Source organism: Panthera onca, chromosome F2, assembly GCF_046562875.1.
Source record: "Panthera onca isolate mPanOnc1 chromosome F2, mPanOnc1 haplotype 2, whole genome shotgun sequence".
In the NCBI taxonomy this organism is placed as follows: Eukaryota; Metazoa; Chordata; class Mammalia; order Carnivora; family Felidae; genus Panthera; species Panthera onca.
The window spans coordinates 43,563,366-43,583,810 of NC_138356.1; the positions used below are offsets into that span (position 1 = coordinate 43,563,366).

At 39.0% G+C, this 20,445-nt stretch overlaps 1 protein-coding gene and 1 long non-coding RNA gene across 8 annotated transcripts in view; one reads left to right on the forward strand and one right to left on the reverse strand.

Annotated features, from left to right (window-relative positions):
• CPQ (carboxypeptidase Q) overlaps positions 1 to 20,445 on the forward strand; it is a 548,491-nt gene that overhangs the window by 153,640 nt on the left and 374,406 nt on the right. For all 7 annotated transcript variants that reach the window (XM_060610970.3, XM_078441665.2, XM_060610974.3 and 4 more), the window contains exon 3: positions 1,653 to 1,860. In XM_060610970.3, coding sequence (XP_060466953.2) covers positions 1,653 to 1,860 — 208 coding nt within the window. The remainder of the gene's footprint in view (positions 1 to 1,652; positions 1,861 to 20,445) is intronic.
• Positions 1,793 to 17,826, reverse strand: LOC132664330 (uncharacterized). The gene is made up of 3 exons (XR_009603601.2): positions 17,694 to 17,826; positions 5,023 to 5,117; positions 1,793 to 1,886 (listed from the first exon to the last, which is right to left on the reverse strand). It is a non-coding gene; the product is annotated as an uncharacterized LOC132664330 (long non-coding RNA).

Here is a 20,445-nt window from a genome sequence, read left to right on the forward strand (position 1 = left end):
GTGAAGTACTACCCTCCTATGACTTTAATTCTGCAATGACCTATGAAAATTTATAGAAATTCAGCTTCATTTCTAGTGGATCCAGTCCAGATGCCAAAATTACCCTATTGCTGGGACAGTCCTTGGGTGGACCATTGAATCTGTTATTCATTAGGAACAACTGAAAACCATCAACAAAATTCTTGTACTATGCCAACAATAACCCCAGTCAAATATTAAGGTAGTTTCCAGGTTTCAGAAAGTTATGAATCTCAAAATCTGTCTAGCTGAACTCTTACTTGTATGTTTCACATATTTATTTATCATGTGAAGGAGCTAGTGGCTTCCTTTTTATAATTGTACATTGCTTTTTTTTTTAGATTATAAATTAAATTCAGAGTTCTGAATGTTGGTGGAGACATGCTTAGAGATCTGTAGTCAGTCACTTTAAAGTAAAATCACAAATTGAGTCCAGATAGGAGAACCAGAAGCAGGAGTGGAGCCAGCCCAAAGGGTCCATTATAATGGGGCCTACGTTGAAAGCAAGAATTCTCTCATACCTGCAGTGCATTTTAAAAGGATTTTCCAAGTAACAGTTAATATTTTTAATGGCATCTGTTAACCTTCCAGGAAAACCTAGTTCTCTAGTTTGCAAGATTAAGGAAGCACGCCAAATGCATGTTGATACTTCAGTTTTTACTGACCTATTTCATGACTGCATGGCTAAAGCCACAGAACAGTAGGCGCCTGCTACTTTCTTTTCACAGTTTTATTTAGTCGCTGCATCTGTCCTTTGTTGCTAAATACTTTTTCCTTGTCACTCAAACTGCTCCATCAAATTGGATCTTCAGTGGTCTGGCAGTTTTTGAATGACTTCTTGGAAGCTGTGAAACCCTGTTCCCTAATCAGGAAGATCTGGGCAAGTCTTCTGTTATGAGGAAAGATGGCACGTCTCTTCTAAGTGACACAACAGGATAATAGGACAATTGCACAACATCTTCAAAATTTTTCTCTGAAGACCGGTGATGTGTTTTGATGATGAACCAGTACTGTAAATTGAGAAGCATGGGAAATTTCCATATTCTTTGAGAGTGTTTTGTATAAAGGAGGAAAGAAAACAAGCTGACTTTTTATAGTTCTTGGTAGAGGTTACATTAACTATTTGTCAAAAGTTGGATTTTTGAAGATTCTTGGCTTCTAAGAACATTCTTCATGAACTGCCATTCTTTGTATGATGTCAATGAAGGTTGTTTAACAACATAACAAAATAGCTTTATAAAAAGATAAATATGTGTTTCATTAATCCCAGGGGGAGCTTCTGAAATGCATTTTCTTTATAAATAATTAGTGTCATTCTGTGAAACTCGTGACTTCTTAGGGTGGGAAGGGGGAAAAATCTATCTTTTCAAGCAGTTTGTGATTTAGTACCAGCTGGTCAAGTGAGTTGAAAAGCCTTCTGAGTCGTATGCCTTATTATTTTGAATGCCTTTTCTCTCTCTTGGGAAACTAGCTAACCTCTGCAGTCTTTCTTCCATGGCAAATGGCTCTAAAACTTTGATCTTCTCAAACCAGTTTGCCAGATGTAGCAGGTAGAGCCTGTATGACCTTTTGTGTGCCAATTCAACAGGGCTGATTGGAAACCATAAGTTAATCCTGTATGATGTTTTTTCTAGGCATTACAGCAGAAGTTCTCGTGGTGACCTCGTTCGAGGAACTGCAGAGAAGGGCCCCAGAAGCAAGAGGGAAGATTGTTGTGTATAATCAACCTTATGTCAACTACTCGAAGACAGTGCAGTACCGAGTCCAGGGGTCAGTGGAAGCTGCCAAAGTGGGGGCTGTGGCATCCCTGATTCGATCAGTGGCTTCCTTCTCCATCTACAGGTTGGTCACGATGTTCATTTGAAACCCTTTAAAAAAACCCGGAAGATTGAGAAAAACCCATGAAAGAGAAACCCGTATGAAATAAAAACAAACCATTCAAATGAAAAATACTGATTTGTTTACGGAATTTTCCCTCATTCCATATTTGGTCACTTGTTTGTAATGTCTTCTTTGGCCTTTTCAGGATTCCAAGCATTGTTTGTACATTCCTTTAAAAACCTTTCCACATCCGTGATGACCCCATAACATTCCTTATATAACCAATATGTTATGTATTTTCATTGGAGGGAGAACTGAATTCACGTCTGTGTTTCATCAAAGATTCCTAGTGACTTCAGAGGAAGCTAGGACTTTTCCCATTGTTGCTAGAGAAGTGAAATAAAAATAAAGTGGGTAATGTGGTGAGAGCTGTATGTGGTGTAGTGGAAGGAGACTAGGGAGTAGAGGATCTTGGATACAGACCTCGCTCTGCCCCCAAACAAGTATGTGGCCTTAGGAATATTCTTAAACTCTGTGGGTCTTTGCATTCTCCTCTGTTAATCAGTGATGATGAAGAATAATAAATTTACAATATTACTTTTAGAATAAATGAGATAAACTTATGAAAGATACTTGATTATCTGTAAAGGTCTATGTAAGTGTTTGATGGTATTTAAGGACAACATAAGTTTTCCTTTTTCTTTGTATTTCTGATCGAGGTAATTGCAAGACCGTCAGTCTTAGGGTAAAATTCAGCCTTTCAGTGGATGAAAGTTCTGAAACTTGACCTGCAGACATTTGGCCTAGTTTAATAGTTACATATGGTCATGCCACACATTAAGGGTGAAATATTTGATGGGATAAACATGGATAAAAGAAGCACCATTTTAGTGTTGTAGCCTGGTCTCCCAAAGATAAAAAACAAAACAAAACAAAACAAAGCTTACGGAAACAATTGCAAATCGGGCTTATTTGGGTTTCAAGATCAGATCAGTATCTATTGTAAGGGAAAGCTTATTTATTCTGCACAATTTTTGTTTGGAGCTGGAGACACAGTTGCTTGATCTTAATTAGCACCCTACACCCTTGAAAATAATATAACTGATGAGACATCAGCAAATAGGAAACCAAGTCAAAAGAGAGTTGTCCAGAAGTGCAGAGAAAAGAGAAAAGGGACATTTTTCTTTAATGGGATAAGATATCTTCCCAGGGAGGAAGATGGGGCATGTTAAAACTACTTGTGAAATGTTTTATGAGAGAAAAACTAGTTCCACTCATGTTATAGTGCTAAAAATAATGTTCTTTGTAGGGTGCAAAGGTTTAGGGACTAGTGAAATAATCATTGGATCCTATTCTTTTGGATGGTTAATCTTCCCAGGAGGGAAGTCCTAAAATGGCTAGCTTACTTCCCAGAATACCTCAGTCACCCCTTAGAATAACAAGGGCCTCGGCAAGCTGTGGCCATTCATTATGATTTCACTGGTCATGAGATCTAAATTATGGAGCTATTGGGTGATTGCCAAAAATATTTATTTAAGAACTACTATTTATAAGACTAATAAACTCCAAGATGACTTAGTGTACTGCAGTATACTAGGGTTAATTGACATTTTTTTTCTGGTGTAATGACATCTGGAAACCCAGGCTATACCCTAGGAGCCCCAGAAAAATTTTGCCCGGCATAGGACATAGAAATGTATTGTTAGCCTTTAATATTTGGGATGAACAACTTATAGTGTATATTAAAAAGATGTTTTTCTTAATATTTCTAGTTCTAGACTGATTATAATCTTTTCATTGATTTTATAGCCAACCGTATTTCAATGGACTCTTGACTTTTGTAACTCCATCTTTTTGATATTTAAAAATACATAATAACATTGCCCTTTACCTAGTACTTTAGAATCTTTCACATATGTCATGTTACTCATTATGACAACTCAGTGGACCAAGCAGAAGGGGCATTATTATGCCCATTTTACAGATAGGGAAATAAAAGTTCAGAGAATTCGGCATATTAACATGTTTAAGTATTACATCCTGAAAAATAAAAACAAAATGAAACGAACTCTTTTTCCACTAATAGCTAATTGTTTCTTAGAGCTAATTTTCCTTAAAGAGTATTTTGTATTCCTGTCTCTAATTCTTCACCTGTCATTCACTCTGCAGACCATTTTAATCTGGCTTTTGCCAATACTGAAATGGAACTTGTTAAGGTCACAAATAGCGGCCTAGTTGTCAAATATAATGGACATTTTCAGGCCATCATCTTACTTAACCACTCTGAAACATTTGTCACTGTTGACTGCTTTCTAAATACCTCTTCTGTTTGGCTTCTGTGACTTCGTTCTTACATTCTCTTTCTCTTTCTTGCTCTTACTCTTTCTCTCTTTCCCACTTACCCTCTTCCTTTTCGGTTTCCCTGACTTCTCACTCTGAACATTCTACCTGAGCAGTCCCATCGTGTTTGTGGCTTCAGCCACCATCTCCGCCTGTGACACTTTCCAAACCCACCTTTCCTTCCCATACTGTTGTCTGAGCACGGGGCCCATACATCCGACGACCTCCTGATCCTTCTTTTGGATGTTCCTTAGTTATCTCTTCAGTTTTCTTCAAAACTGAACTCACCTTTTTACCTCTTTATCCTGCATTTTCTACCTCAGGGAAGAGCATGTCATCTATTCCGCCTTCTAACTTAGATGGTTCTTGAGAACTTTTTTCCTCTTCCCTTATCCATCATTGCTGACAGTTACTATGCCTTCTAGGCTCTGCTCTTTATTAGTCATTTCAACAAATACATATTGAGTAGCCCCATTTCCCAACATGACTCCACATTCCAGTAGTCAGGAGTCACTGACACCTTCCCAATGCACCAGGTTTCCTCAGGATTTCATGACTTTGCGTATGCCTTCTCCCCTGTAACCTTCTATCCCTTTCCTCATTGTCTCAAACTGTCCTTTAAGATTCATCTTAAATGTTTCTTTTTCTGGGGAGCCCTCTCTGATATCTAGCTCCAGCCAGGGTGAGCCGCCTCTTTCCAGTATTTCCACATCGTTCTGTGCATACTCTATATCATAATGTCTTGGAGGTAGATGTGATTCATGCTTTGGTAGGGTACACTAACTGTTGTATCAACTTCAAATCTCAGTCACTTAACACAATAGGAGTTGATTTCATACTCACATAATAGTTCTAAGAGAGTGTTTAGCAGGTGGCCTTCTGCTCCTTTCCATCAACTCTAAGATCTCAGAGCCTTCTACAGGATCTTTTACATCCAGCTGGCAAATAAGAAGATAGAGAAAGTCGATAATCAAACAGGAGGTTTTCCATGGCCAGGTCTGGACACGGCCTACTTCACTTCTGTTCACATTTCACCGGTCATAATAAAGTCATGAGGCTGGGAGATGTGGTGTGTCTTTATGCCCTCAGTGACACGTAAACTGTCCAGTCCATCCTGATCACCTGACTCCACTGTACGTTCCAGAAAGACATGGGATATCTTTCTCTCTCTCTCTCCATGTAAATATATATATACACACACATATATATGTATATATGTATATATGTATTTACATTTCCAAATCCCCATCATCTAGTATTTTTGTTACATAATAGTCACTCAGGAACTGTTCTGTTGAGGGAATGAACTTGTTTGAGATTGTATAGTCAGTCATGGCAGGGCTTTCATAACAAGCCAGGTGACCAGATTGCAAATGCTCTCTGACCAAACTGTATAACCTTTGGATAGTAAATACAAAACAACTTGAATTTTTAGGGCACTTTGCTCTGCATTTAAGGAAAATATACAGGTGCCCAGCATGCCAGATTGTATCTTTTTTTCTGCCACAACTTTCATGAACAATGGTGTTTTGAGTTGCTAGTTGAATAAAACAGCTCCCTTCTCTCTGACAGATATTTCACCCTTAAGTTTTATGGGGGTGGTGATACTGGATTCTGTCTAGGAGTGGTGTAGAGGTCAGCAATACTAGAGAACAGAATAGAAATTGTAATTAGTTTCTGCCTGACTTCAAAATTAGAGAATCCTCTAAAATGCAGAACATGTGTTTTACCAGTTTGATTTGACATTTGTCAGTGCAGTTAACAATATTTGTTAGCCATTTTGGAAGTACAACAGTCACATGGTTACATGACATGTCCTTAAGAGACATCTGTAAAAAGTCCATTACTTGTTGCCTTCAATATCTCCAGGTTCATTGTTGTTATTTCTCTGCATTGCCATTGTCAATATCCTTGTGCTCAAATTTACTTTAAGGAGAAGAATTTTTTTTTATTGATGCTTTATAATGACTCTTGTTCACATTAAGTATCAACTGGGACTCTCATTAGATCTTGATTAGTTTTTTTGTATGTAAAATACCTTTTGCCTTTGTCATAGGAGGATATTTTAAGGCTAAGTGTAATTGTTAATTTAAGTTCTGCAGAGGAACCATTTGTCTTACGTTATTTTTCAAATTAATTATTTTCTTAGTAAATATTTATCGAGAGCTTAACAGTTGCTCTGAAATTGCCAAGCAGTAGGGTTATTAAAATGAATTAGGCATGTTTTTTGTTGCCCCTCAGAAATATTCTACCTGGCTAAAAGAGAAGAAGGTAAGCTTAAAATATAATTGACTAATGTAATCTATTTTATATTTAGTGCTAAATGAATGATTGGGGGAAAGGAATGAAAGAAAGAAATGAACATTTATTTGGCACCTACTTTGTATATCTTTGTGCATCTCTGAAGACTTAGTTTGTTGCGATGAATTCTTTATGCAACCCAATGGAGGCAGATAATTGGTATGTCTCTTTTATTGAAAGAGAAACAGGTTTAGAATGGTTAAATAATCAAGTTACACAGGTAATGAAAGAACAAGGATTCATACTTAGAGTCTCTGGCTCTGAATTCCATGCATTTTGAATTATACCAAGCAACTCGAAGAGCTAATGCTTTGGAGTCTAAAAGAGGTAGCAGAAGTCTGATTAGGGCTGCTTCATTGAGGATGTGTATTTGGGGTATACTCAACGACAAAGTTGAACTTAAATAAGAAAGGGAAGTGGAAAGACATTCTATACATGATCAAGGCAAGGAGGTGGGAATGCTTGATGAACTTGGGTAATACACAAGTAGACCAGTGTGGCTGGAGCCAGAGGTTTCATTGGAGGTTAGAGAAATGTGATTAGGGGGTGAGTGGAAGAGACCTGGTTATGAAGAATCCAGAATACCAGATTGGGGAGTTTTAGGTTTTATGTAGAGGAAATGGAGAATCATTGAATGTGATCGAGTTGGGGGCCGATGTTTTATAGCAATATTTCTCTAAAGTTAGTCTCTGGAACACCTCAGTCTCACCTGGGAGCTTGTTGATATGAAATTATCAGGCCCCACCTGAGAACCCTTAAATTAAAAATGCTTAGGGGTGGGGCTTATGGTTTAACTAGCTCTCCAGGTGATTCTGATGCATGTTAAAATTTGGGAGCTGCTGTTTCAGAATGGTGACTACATGGCCTGCTATGAAAAGGAAATAGAGGTTAGTGCTCTAATAATGCCGATGTGAAATAATGAGGGCAGAGATGATGGCAGTGGGAATGGACAGCAAGAGACAGCAAGGAGGGATAGCATGAAAAAATGATCAGTACTTGGTTGTATTTGAAGGGGAGGGGGCAGGAGGAAGGGTCAAAGTTTACGGTAAGGCAAGGACCAAAAGTCATGGGATGAATCTGTGTTCAGTTCAGCACAGTATTTGAAAGTCATGAGATTTACATAAAAAATAGGAGTTTGTGGTTTTTAGGGAAAAACCAAATCTGGCAACATCTAGTATCTCCCATAAGGCAGACCAGCTGAGTGGATAAGCCACCAAGTCCTTTTAGTTAATGGGATGTACCCTCTTCAGTCTTTCATAGCTCCCCAGTTTCCCTACACCCAGCCTGGCGACTGGAGGAGAGGGAGAGGGAGGAGAGGAGAGGGAACTGATTGTAGGCAACATGAGCAGCTTGGGTTTTAGACATTATGAGTTTGAGGCAACTGTGAGAAGTTGCGTTAACCTGGTTTTCATATTTTGTGAAAAAAAAAAACAGGTAAGCATTTCCATTTCTCAATTATCTCCTTTTTGGATCACCCAAGGCAATTTAAAATTCTAGGCTGGCTTCCTTGCAATGCAGTACACCTGGGGACTCCCGCCTCCTGCCTTCTCTACATGCGAGCTCAAGAATGCAAAATGAGTTTCATATTAGCCCGAGTAAAATACAATTCAGAAAGTAACTCTACTGAGGCCAAACTGTCTGTTGTACTCCCATTGCCAAATACACATTTTTTTCCTCGTTATTTTCTCCATTGCCCCAGATAATTGAACACAGACTATAAGTTTTAATCGGCTAAGGAAGCAAAAGGCTTTCCCTCCACTCTCCTGTGAAAATGGCATCACTACACTGGGTGAGAATTCATGGAGGCGGCAATGGCTTGTTGATCGAACTTGCTTTGTGAATTCTCTTGGTTTATGTTTTATATCACTTGGCCTTCGCGTGCCATATTGATAAGAAAAGTGAAGAGGAGGAGGAATAGCAGCAATCCAGTGTGAAGATGACTGAGATCTGATTGAATATTCAGCTGGAGAGAGAGATGAGTGAATCCAGGTGATGTGTTTGGAGCATCAGAGAGGGAGAATGTTATACCATCTGGTGAGAGAGCTGAGAAAAAGTCTATAAATCACTCCTTATAATGATACTTAATTAATACAGAGTCGATAAATGACATAATTTGAAGCTCCAGTTGGGCTACATCGTAGAGTTAAATAGCTGCAGAGAGGGCTCTGATTAAAGCCATTACAATTTATAAAACATTCTTCATCTTAAAGCATCTTGATGAGATTTAACATGAACATTTTTGTAATCAGAGGGCCAGCTTAAAACATTCAGAGCAGAGGTGAAATGTCTTAAGAGGTCTGTTTTGGATGATTTTTGAAAGCCAGTTACTCCCAGGGAGTAAAAAAGCTTGTCCCCCACCCCCACCACCCATTGCTTTTTTAATGGGAGAAAATTAATGCTGCTACTTCACACTTAGACCATCTTGGATTTTTGATGTCCTGGTGGTTTGGTTCTTTGGCGTGACCTTAGCATAATTAGCTATCAAGCTTGATTTAAATTGTTGTGATATCATTGCAATTTCGGGGGGCATATTGCCTGCTGGTGATTACAAAATAAGGAGGATACCACCGTGACTCAAATCTGTGCAACTGGGCCAGCCTCCATTAGTAGGTTCTTTTCCTGCCTTACATTGTTTTTGCTTAATTCACTCTGAGGCTCATAACAGATGCACAGTAATCAAGCAGAATGCCAATTCTCATCATTTATGCAGGTGGAGGGCCACTGTGCTCCCGAGGGGGGAAACCAGAGAAGACCCACACTGAACACAACATTTTTTTTCCTTCTCATCATCCCTTTCTTTTCCCTCTCTCTGCTTTTGAAAGGCCGATTCTTTTCAGAAGGCCTTTGTTAGAAATTCCAAAATGTTCTTTAATCACCGAAATCTTATTATTGCTTCAGGTAGTGTGACAGGCGTACTACCTCATAATGGATAGAATCAGGCAGTGACTCTGGAGCCCCACTTCTGGAGTAGTGGTGCCTGGGTCTTTGTTCAGCCACTTGCCACATGTGTGACCTTGGCAAACTGTGTATACACTCTGTGCCTCAGTTTCATCCGTCAAGTGGGGGAATTAATTATACCTTCTTCCTGGTGTTTTGTGAGCTTTTAAATGAGATATTAGTATTGCCTGACACATAGTTTTACATACATGTAAAGTGCTATTGTTATAGAGTCTTGTTAAATGATGACTGGATGTACTCATTGACTAAAGGAGGAAGGAAAGGAGGGAAGTGTGGAGCGACGGAGGGAAGGAGGAAGAAAAGAGAAGAAGAAAGAAAGAAAGGAGGGCGGAGAAAAAAAGAATGTAGTTGATCCCATATCACTGTTGTCATTGCAGCACTCTGCAACCCTAACACCAGATTGTCACTTGGCTCTCCACCTGTTTAGTTTGTCCAAACTCTGTCTTATGTGTTTGCTAGTCTGCTTCTCTCTCTGAATTGGAAGTTCTCCTGGGGACGTACTGTGTGCCTTATTCATGTCAGCGTCCCCGGAGCCAGGCTCAATGCCTGGCACACAGTAGTGCTGGAATGAATGAATGAAGAGTTAGAGGCAGCCTAGCCTATCTGGTTCGCTAACACGTAAATTCAAGGTGTCACCATTTCACATTGATAGAAGTTGAATAATACTATAGGTGAGGTGACTAACCTTTTGAATTGCCACTTATCAAAAATAGAATCTCTGGCGTCTGAGAGGAGACTATATAGTTATGTAAATTTTGGTAAAGTATTGCAAACTGCATATTACTATGGTGCTTTGTGAGGCTGCTATAATTAATGGTGTGTTTGCATTCCTGGTACTGACTGTCATCTTTCGTCTGCTCATAACCTTGATATAAAAATTTGTTCTCGGCTGCTATTTTGCATTCATAATTTTAAAATGTATATAAATGTTCACCTTCTATCTTCCAGCTTTCTGATTATTGAAAGCACAAGCTTAAGAATCATACCACCGTGGCATGTTTTTCTGAATCTCTAGTGGTAAAAAGAAATTAATGCATTTGGAATTCAGGTTTCAGGATTATGACAATGTTGTTTGCTTATGCAGTGCCCTTTGAAAAATGTCTAGTGTAGCATATGAACCAAAAGAATCCCGAGTAGCCTCAAGTCAGTCTTTTACTATTGCAGGTGCCTTTGTTCTCTTCTTCTCTCATGAAAGCTAAAGTCAACTCTTAAAATCCTCTTGCTTCCATTGGCTTCTTTAGCTTTCTGGAGAAAGTGCCAACCAGAAGGGTCTACTAGGGAAATTTTGAAGGCTAACAAATACAACAATATATAGACTGGGATTTGGAGTCTGACAGACCTGGATTCAAATGCAGATTCTGCCACTTAGAGATGGTGTCACCCCCCAGCCTTATGTTTAATACTTAACCACGCTGAGCCTGTTTCCTCCTCTGTAACATGGGGAGAATACTGTTTACCTCTAGCGTTGTTGACAGAATGAAATGAGATTGAGCACTAGACATGGAACCTGACACATGGGAAGCAATCAGTGAATTATAACTGACATATTATTTTGATCATGGTCACTGTCGTCATTAACATCATTAGGTCATGACAGGACTGAGCAGGTAGCTTGATCCGAACTGACTTATCTTAAAAGGCAACGGTTCCAGAACTCTCCACATTGTGGGCTCCAGAGACCTTGGTTCTGATTATCTTCTGATTTCAGGAACTACTCTTGTAGTCTCCTTCAGTCTTTGGCTTAAAACTCTGCTGTTTGTCTTTTCTCTCTTCTCTGGCCTCACACTGAATACTCGATACAGTTCTTTGTGTGTAAGTGTTAAAGATGTGGTAACTCAGACCAGTGATCAGTGACCAGCTAATGGAGATGTAGTAAGTTTCTATTTTAAATGCTTTCCAGGCTATTTTCCACCTCAGGGTCTTTGCACTCATTGACCCCTTTGTCTAGGGAATTCTGTTTCCCCAGCTTTTTATATGGTTGACTCTCTTTCAACCTTCAGACCTCAACTGAGAGTTTTGTTTTGTTTTGTTTCCTGAAAGGGCTTTCCTGACTGTCCCAAGTAGAGTAGCATTTTCCCTCAAATTCTCTTACCTAGTACCTCTTCTGTATGCTCAGAATCTTGATAACATTTGGTGATTTTCATATAACTACCTATTACTTGTGTATCTCTCCATGAGAATATAAACTCCATGAGGACTAGACTATATCCTTCTTCTCTTTTTTGATATAATTTATTATATTTTATATATAATATAATGTAATTTATTATATATAATTTATTATAATATATATTTATTATTATAAATTGGTTTCCATAAAACACCCAGTGCTCATCCCAACAAGTGCTCTCCTCAGTGCCCATCACCCACTTTCCCGTCTCCACCACCCCCCATCAACCCTCAGTTTGTTCTCAGTATTTAAGAGTCTCTTATCATTTGCCTGCCTCCCTGCCTCTCTGTAACTCTTTTTTCCCCCCTTCCCCTCCCCCATGGTCTTCTTGAGAAATAGACTATATCCTTCTTCTGCACCATTGTATTCTCAGTACACAGGAGATTGCCTGGCACATGGCAGGTACTCACAAGATATTCGTAGAGTGAGTAGCTATTTAAAAAAATCATCTAAGATCAAAAAATAGAGAACCAACCAGAATCAGATACACACTGAATCATGTCTGTTTTCTGAAGCCACATTCTAAAGTATCACATACTTTTTTTCCCAACTTTTTCTTTTTTTGGAAAAATATCAGTTTATGGTAAAAATTGAAAGAATATTAAATGACTCATAAGCTCTTTATAAGAAATTGCCTAACTTTTTCCAGAGAGGTGGTACCATTTTACATTCCCACTAGCCCTGTGTAAAATTTCAGCCTGCTCCACATTCTCACCAAAATTTGGTGTTGTCAGTCTGTTTAATTTTAGCCATTCTGGTGGGCGTGTATTGGTAGCTCATTGAAATGTTGATTTTCATTTCCCTTATGACTAATGATGTTGAGCACTCTTTCACGTGCTGATTGGTCATTTCAGAATCCTCCTTTGTGAAGAGTTTGTTCAAGTCTTTTACCCTTTTTATAACTGGATTGTTTTTAAATTGTTGACTAGTAGGACTTTTTCACTTATTCTAGATACAGGTGTATTGCCAGATATATGTTTTGCAAATATTTTCTCCCAGTTGATGTCTTGCCTATTCTTTGTTTTTATTGTTGTTGGTTTTGTTTTGCTTTGTTCTTTGGCTTAACAGTGTCTTTTGATGAGGAAAGTTTTGAAATTAATGAATTCTAATGTATCCATTTTTATTTGCATTCTGTGTTCACTCACATACCCTTCTTCAACATTCATTATTTAATATTTTGCCACATTTGCTCTCTTTCTCCTTTTCTGAATCACTTGAAAGTGACGTGTGTACAGCCATGAAGACACCTTACCCAGAAATATATTAGCATGTATTTCATACGAACAAGAACCTTCTCTTATAATGCAGCAGCAACATTATCATACCTGTGAAATCTCCATTGTTACACAATGCATGTTGGCCCATTGTTCCTCACTCTCAATAATGTCCCTGCTTCCCCCCACCCCCTCCCCACCTCAGAATCCGATCAAGGACATCCTTTACATTTAGTTGTCATGTATCTTTAGTCTCCTTTAATCTGGAACTCTTGCCTAGCCTTCATAATACTTTATTACACTGGCATTTTTGAAGAGTACAGGCAGCTGTTTTGCACAATGTCCCTAGTTTGGGATTGTTATTTCCTCATTATTAGATTCAGATTAAATATTTTTGGCAACAATTCTCTATGGATAATGTTGCATCCCTTGTATTGCATTGCATAAGGAAGCAAATAATGTCAGTTTTCTTTATTAGTGAGGCTAAGTTGATCACTTGTCTAAGGCAGTATCTCTGGATTTCTTCACTGGAAAGGTACTTTTCACATCTGTAGAGGGAATACCTTGTAATCATGGTGAGTTGATTTGAGACTTTGTGAATCTTAAGTTCCCTGATAAAATTTCACCCAATGAAAATTTAGCGTATGTTTTTGTTAAAATTTTTTAAAGTTTATTTATTTATTTTGAGAGAGATAGAGTGAGCAGGGGAGGGGCAGAGAGAGAGGGAGAGAGAGAGGATCCCAAGCAGGTTGTACACTGTCAGCACAGAGTCCAATGCAGGGCTTGAATTCACAAACTGCGAGATCCTGACCTGAGCTGAAACCAAGAGTCAGACACTTAACGGAAGGAGACACCCAGGCGTCCCTGGCATATGTTAATGATTCTTGCCTGAATCAGTCATTACACTGCTGGTTGCAAATGTTTTCCTAATTCAGTTATTCCTCTCACATTTATTAACTGGCCTGCTTTTGTAAAGAGGAGCCTCCACCTTTTTCCCCTTCTCATTGTTTCTGAGAATCACTCCATGGATTTTTAAAAGTGTATGCATTAAAATTCATTACAGTCATTATTCTTTTTGACAAAGCATCAACAATTTCAAAGTGCTTAATAAATGTCAAAGTTAATATTTTACGATAAGCTTGAATATTTGAAGCATTGGAAGGAATTCACTTTTTTATATCCAAAGGAACCCAAACTATCTCAGATAAGTCAACTGATTAGCAGGGTGTAATCAATACCATTTCCTCTGAACTTTCTCATTAACAGCATGAGCTGTGGAGTAAGAACTCCTGAAGTTATTTTTAGAGTTTACCATTACCAGTATATACCATATGCAAATGAAGATCCTTCACCCCATACATAATTGCTGTTAATTGTTAAAATAAATGAGCAAAAATCTTAAATCCAGCGACTGCTCCTGATTTTCTCTAGATTTTTTTTCCCCCTTTTTTTGCCATGCAGAGCTGATGTTGAGGAGTGTGTTTTCAAAGAACCCTTTCCAGGAGAAATAAGTGTCCCAGTGTGGGTTTGCAGAAGCCTACAAGGATGCTTCTTTGAGGGGAGTTTACCTAATTTCTGTGGTGAAGAACAGAAAGCTGTAAATTATGCACCCACTCCAACCCCCCCACGTCATCAGTGGTTGGGAAAGGGTAGCCAGCCTTGGCCAGCAGGTCAATGGTAATAGTTTAAAAGCTGAATGAATGTCTGTTGCTGCACTGGTTGACTGCTCCATAAATTACATATTTAACATTTAGGAGAATTTAATTTTTAACATTTCCAATTTCATTCATTCAATAAGCGTTTTTTTAATGTTTGTTTATTTTTGAGAGAGAGAGCACTCATGCACGCAAGCCCGCCAGCCAGGGAGGGGCAGAGAGAGAAGGGGACAGAGGATGGGAAGCAGGCTCTCAGGCAGGTTCCAGCTCACCAACCTTGAGATCAAGACCTGAACCAAAGTTGGACACTTAAATGACTGAGCCACCCAGGCACCCCACAATACGCATTTATTAAGCATCTTTTGTATACCAGGCCAGGGGAGGACCTAAGTTTTGTAGGACTAGGCTCTCATGTAATTTTGGGGCCTCTTTAAGAATAAGAATACAAAGTTGCAAATAAAAATTTAGATATAAATCAACATTTACTTAGAATAACAAAGAAATTATAACAAATTACAAATTTAAGAAAGCTGCCAAATACTACAAACATTACAAAATTCGGTAAAATATAATGTTTTTATTAAATACCTGTCAAGCTTCCATATTTTTCCTATGTTTTTTGCTTGCCTACTCTTTGATTGCTTTTATGTGACAATGCTTTTGTGTTATGTTTTGCAAAGAGAGAATAAAAAGAGAATTCAGTCTTTCCTCCAGCATGGTTGATAAAAATGTAGGTTTTATTATTGATAGTTTGGTAATATTTATTTCAGGTTTACAGCTTTTTATTGGTAATATATACATTTTTAGGATTGTTATCAAATTTTGGAAAGCTGCTATTAAGTTTCTTCCATGTACGAGCATTAAGATTTCAGGACATTTTCCCTTTTCTTGTATAGTGACAATGAGTTGACAACATTTGAACGAATTTGTTGTCTATTTCCTCTTTAGTGACATAACTTTTTGTTATCTTTACATTTGTCAGTATTTTGTGTCAAATCAATAAGAAATTTCAGTCTTTTTTGAAGGTGATTTACTCTTCACTATTTGTATTCCTAAATAATCTAAGAGGCTATTTGTCACGAATGCTCGAAGTACATCTCTTTCTCTCAATAAATCATGGTTTTTGTATGTTTTATGTCTGGTATTGACAGACTTGGTTAGGACAAATATGTTATATATCCTAACATGAGATCCAGTAGGTTGGCACACATAAATCATGTGACCTCATACATAACTGCACTCACTGTTTGTAGTATAACTACAGGTTTGCCCCCTACAAACAGAAATTCTGCTAAATTCCATTTTACCTGACTTCCTTAAAAAGGAAAAATAAAATATAAAATTAGAAGTTGTGTTCCTATTGGGCTTGCTACTGTCAGCACAGAGCCTGCTTTGGGTCCTCTGTCACTATCTCCCTCTCTGCCCCTACCCTGCTCACGCTCACTCTCTCAAAAACAAATAAAACATAAAAAAAAAAAGAAGTTGTGTTCATAACATGCTCTGAATTACTGACTCTCTTCTTGACAGGAGAGTACTTCCGTTTTAAGTAAGCATAGACGAGAATTGACTCATTCATTTGCAGTTTTACAATTTGATAAACTGGAAGAATTTTTCTAGCAACTAGCATCTGGATCTCTACCACTCTCTCCCTACTTTCATTGCCAGGTGTTGCAGGATACATTCTTAGCACAAGATGGCCTCTGGCCCTGCCCCTTTGTATTATGACACCAGTAGTCCCAGGAGCCATTTCAGGATGGAAATGAAACTGTGAATTGGGTAAATACGTCCCCATAAACTCAAACTAATACAACCCCAAATCAACTTCCTCTTGGCTGGATCCTCAGAATGCCTGTGTTCATCCCAGTGTTGTCCGTGTGATGGGAGGTGCGACATAAAGGAAGTCAGAGTGGATTACAAGGGTTGACACCTGTCAAGTGCATAGACTAGTGCTGAGCTCCTAGTCAGGTGTCCGCATATGAAGCTAACACCATCCTCTCCCTCCCCCGCCTCCTCCTCTTCTTCCTCCTCCTCGCTGCTATACATATTTTAGTGGACTTTTCAGTTTTTAGTGGTTTTGGAATTCTTATAAGCAGCTTCTTCCTATTTCTACTTCCTTTTCCTTTTAGAATCCAGATTTCAAAAATGTTAGAGCTGGATGAGCCCTTAGAGAACATCTGCTCCCCTCCTTCATTTTACAGGTGAGGAATTTGGGGCTGAGGTCACTTAGCTAGTTAATGGCAAAATAAGGACACTTGTCTTTTATTATTATTTTTTTAAAGTTTATTTATTTTTGCCTGGGGGGCTCAACATCTGACTTTGGCTCGGGTCATGAGCCCATGGCTTGTGAGTTGGAGCCCTATGTCGGGCTCTGTGCTGACAGCTCAGACCCAGGAGCCTGCTTTGGATTCTGTGTCTTCCTCTCTCTCTCTCTGCCCTCCCCCGCTCTCACTCTGTCTCTGTCTCTCTCTGAAAAATAAATAAAACATTAGAAAAATTTAAAAAAATTTTTTTTAACGTTTATTCATTTTTGAGAGGCAGAGTGTGTGAGTAGGGGAGGGGCAGAGAGAGAGACACACACAGAATCGGAAGCAGGCTCCAGGCTCTGAGCTGTCAGCACAGAGCCTGATGTGGGGCTTGAACTCACAGAGTGTGAGATCATGACCTGAGCTGAAGTCAGATCCTTAACTGACTGCGCCACCCAGGCACCCCTAAAAAAATTGTTTTTTATTTATTTTTGCGAGAGAGAGAGAGAGAACAGGAGCAGAGGAAGGACAGAGAGTAAGGGAAAGAAAGAATCTCAAGCAGGCTCCACCTTGTCAGCATGGAGCCCAACACAGGGCTCGAACCCACAAACTGTGAGATCATGACCTGAGCTGAAATTGAATTGGATGCTTAACCTACTGAACCACCCAGAAACTCCAGGACACATGTCTTTAGCTTCTGATACCATGTTTCCTTTCTTTCAAGTCTCCTAGGCAGATCTCTGTCAGAGTACCCCCAGCCTCCAGGGATTACCAGTACATTGATTTAGGCATGCATTGATTTTTAATCTTTGTGGGGTTCCTCCTCCCACCCACCCCAATTGATATTTTTAAGAGTCAGGATACCCAATGTGCTTCTAAAATGCTACATAATAGTGTTGCTTTGCCCATTTTGATAGGACTTTTAGCAAAGGGAACCGTATCATGAACACTCTCACAGGAAATGAAAACTCACCTTGTGAAGAGGAAAGCTTTCCATAGGCCTTGTGTTTTCCTTTCCTCAGCAGGGGAAGAGCCTATTTGTCAGCTGCCTGGCCTTCCTCTGGTGCTTGGTTTTTAATCTCCAGGGAGGCGAGGCCGACAAAATGTCATCCCTTCTCCTGCTAAGGAAAGAAGCTGTGAAATAGATCTTCACTGCTTACATGCTTCACGTTGCCTAGCACCAGCTGTATCCATAACACCATGGTGTATTTAAAATACTTCTCCATTGGAATATTTTCTTAAAGGGATTCTGATGCTCAGAAATACCCCAATGAGGCATTGTGATATTATACTGATTTTTATCTTAATTGGAATAATTTCTCTGAGGAAGCTTAAGTTTATGGACATATGCCTATATATTGCTCATTACTGATCTGGATTTTCTGCTATAAATTCTAGGGATCTCTTATTAGGAGAGAGGAAGAGAAAAGAGCTAATGTATATCCAACAGCTTTTACGTATGTGCGCTATTTATCATCTTAATTGAAACTTAACAAGAGCCTTGGGAGGCAGGAGATTTAGACACATTTTACATTTGAGTAACTTGATTAGGACTGTACCATAGGACATTTTGAGAAAGGTTTTTTGTTTTTTGTTTTTTGTTTTTTGTTTTTTGATTTTCTGTTTTCCAATTTAAGAACTAACAGTCCTGATATAATTGAACTAAAAATAAAGAAAAAATACGTAGCTAAGGATTTCATAAGATCATGTTACTAAAGGTTGCAAAAGAGAACAGTGTGTTCCACTTGAGACCAGGCTGAGAGAATAAAAGGCAGAGAACTACCAACCAATATCCGAACACTGGCAGTAATGGCGTCAGCAAGGCCTCCATAGGCTTGGACCGTCTGCTTTGGAAGTGGGATTTTGAAAGACATCTTGGTTGTATTTCTGTGAGGCACATTTGTTTCCTATGCTTCCCTCTTGTCTCCTTCCTCCTTCTCTTTATTCAGTACCTTCTTGTGCAAATAACAGTTTCTAAATTAGATTCCCTGTTACCTTACAACTTGAAAGGCAAAGGCACAGACAGTATCCTCCTGGCAACTATTTATGATATCTTTCCCTTCCAGAGATTTGCCCTGTGGCAGCTTCAATCCATTATCATCACTTCTTTTGCCCATTTTGGCAGTTCCCCAAGACCTAGCAAGGGAAAAACAGATCTGCAGATATGCAAACCTCAAAATCAAGACTTAGTTAATGAAATCACTCCTCCACTTGCCCTTGCCTGTTACTGAATCCTGCTCCAGATGGGATGGAAAAAGAGCATTGGTCATGCTGTCAAAAGCAGATCAGATTTCTCCACTGCTATTTCTTCCTTTCTTAACTAAAAACAAAACAAAGCATGACACAAAAGGAACAGACCAAAAAAAAAAAAAAAAAAAAAGACACAAGGTGAGAGCGAAGGTAGTTTGTACTGTTTTCGTATTTCATATATTCAATCACATTTCTCTTAGCAAATATGACTGGAAATGGCCCTTTTTCCTTCTTTTCCCACCTTCTGGCATTAGATTGATGGGTGAAGATAAAAATACACTAGCCCTCTAAGAAGAGCTCCCACCTCCTTGCCCTCTTCCTTGCTCCTGCTCGCCTCTCTCTCTCTTTGTCTACCTCACTCTCTCCTTGAGTTCAGGGCTTAGAGAAATCTTTCACTCTTCTTTTGACAGGTGTCAGATAGACAGTATGAGCTCATTTAAGCTGAACTGTCTGGGAGAAACGAAATTTGTTCGGGAGAACAGCAATTTGGATGACAAGTGCCAGGACGCACCAGATGGCATGACTGGAGAAACTCTGATCAGGCTCCCAGCTCACGTTCCAGGTGGCCTCTCTGTCTCTCTCTCTTTCACCACCCCCGCCTCATTCCTATTCTTACGTGTTCATGGTTGACCCAAACAGAAACCTTGAAATACGAATGAAGTTCTTCTAAGTTCCCAAGCAAAAGAGATGGTAGTGACTCAGCATGAGATGTCCACATCCCCCCAAAAGAACAGCCACTGCTTACTTGCTATCACTTATGTTTATTATTCCCAGACCTGTTTGGGGAGGAGCATCAATTTTGAGCCCTGCTAGTTAGTTATTCAATAAACAAGCCTGTTACCTAAGCTGCAGACATTTTGACATTTTGGACACTCTCCCACTATGGCTATAGTTTGGCAGTTCTTGCCAAGATATGAGCAGAAGTGTCCTCAAACTTCTTCCCCTTTTGCCACACAGCCTGATATTTTGGGTTCTTACTTGCCTGAAAGGGAACGTACGGTCATAAATGTCATGGGAAGGTATTTAGTGGAAGGTAAACTTTTTTTGGTCCGTGTAAAACATTCTAAAATTCAAGGCTAGGGCACTGTGGCGAGCTCTAATCTATGAATCATTATATTCTTAACATACTCTGAGAACAGGAAGAGAGAGATCAACCTTCATAGACACAGGCGGAATTTCGCCTCTGAACACTGGTAAAATCATGTGACATTTGCTGTTCACTTATGTTTACAGTGAAATTCTTTCCCTCAACTTTGCTCTATACTGTTACTGGTCACTTGACAGACCTTCTGATATAGCAAATTCAAGTTGATGTTTTAGGTACACAAATAAAGCAAATGTTTTTAGTGTTGGGTATAAGGGGTCTTTTGGTCTATATTTGCTTCACATGAGAACCTTTATTGTTTCCCAGCCTCTAGACTTTGGTTCTGAATTTACATGGTTTGGGAAGTTCGATGTTGTTGATAATTCAGTGA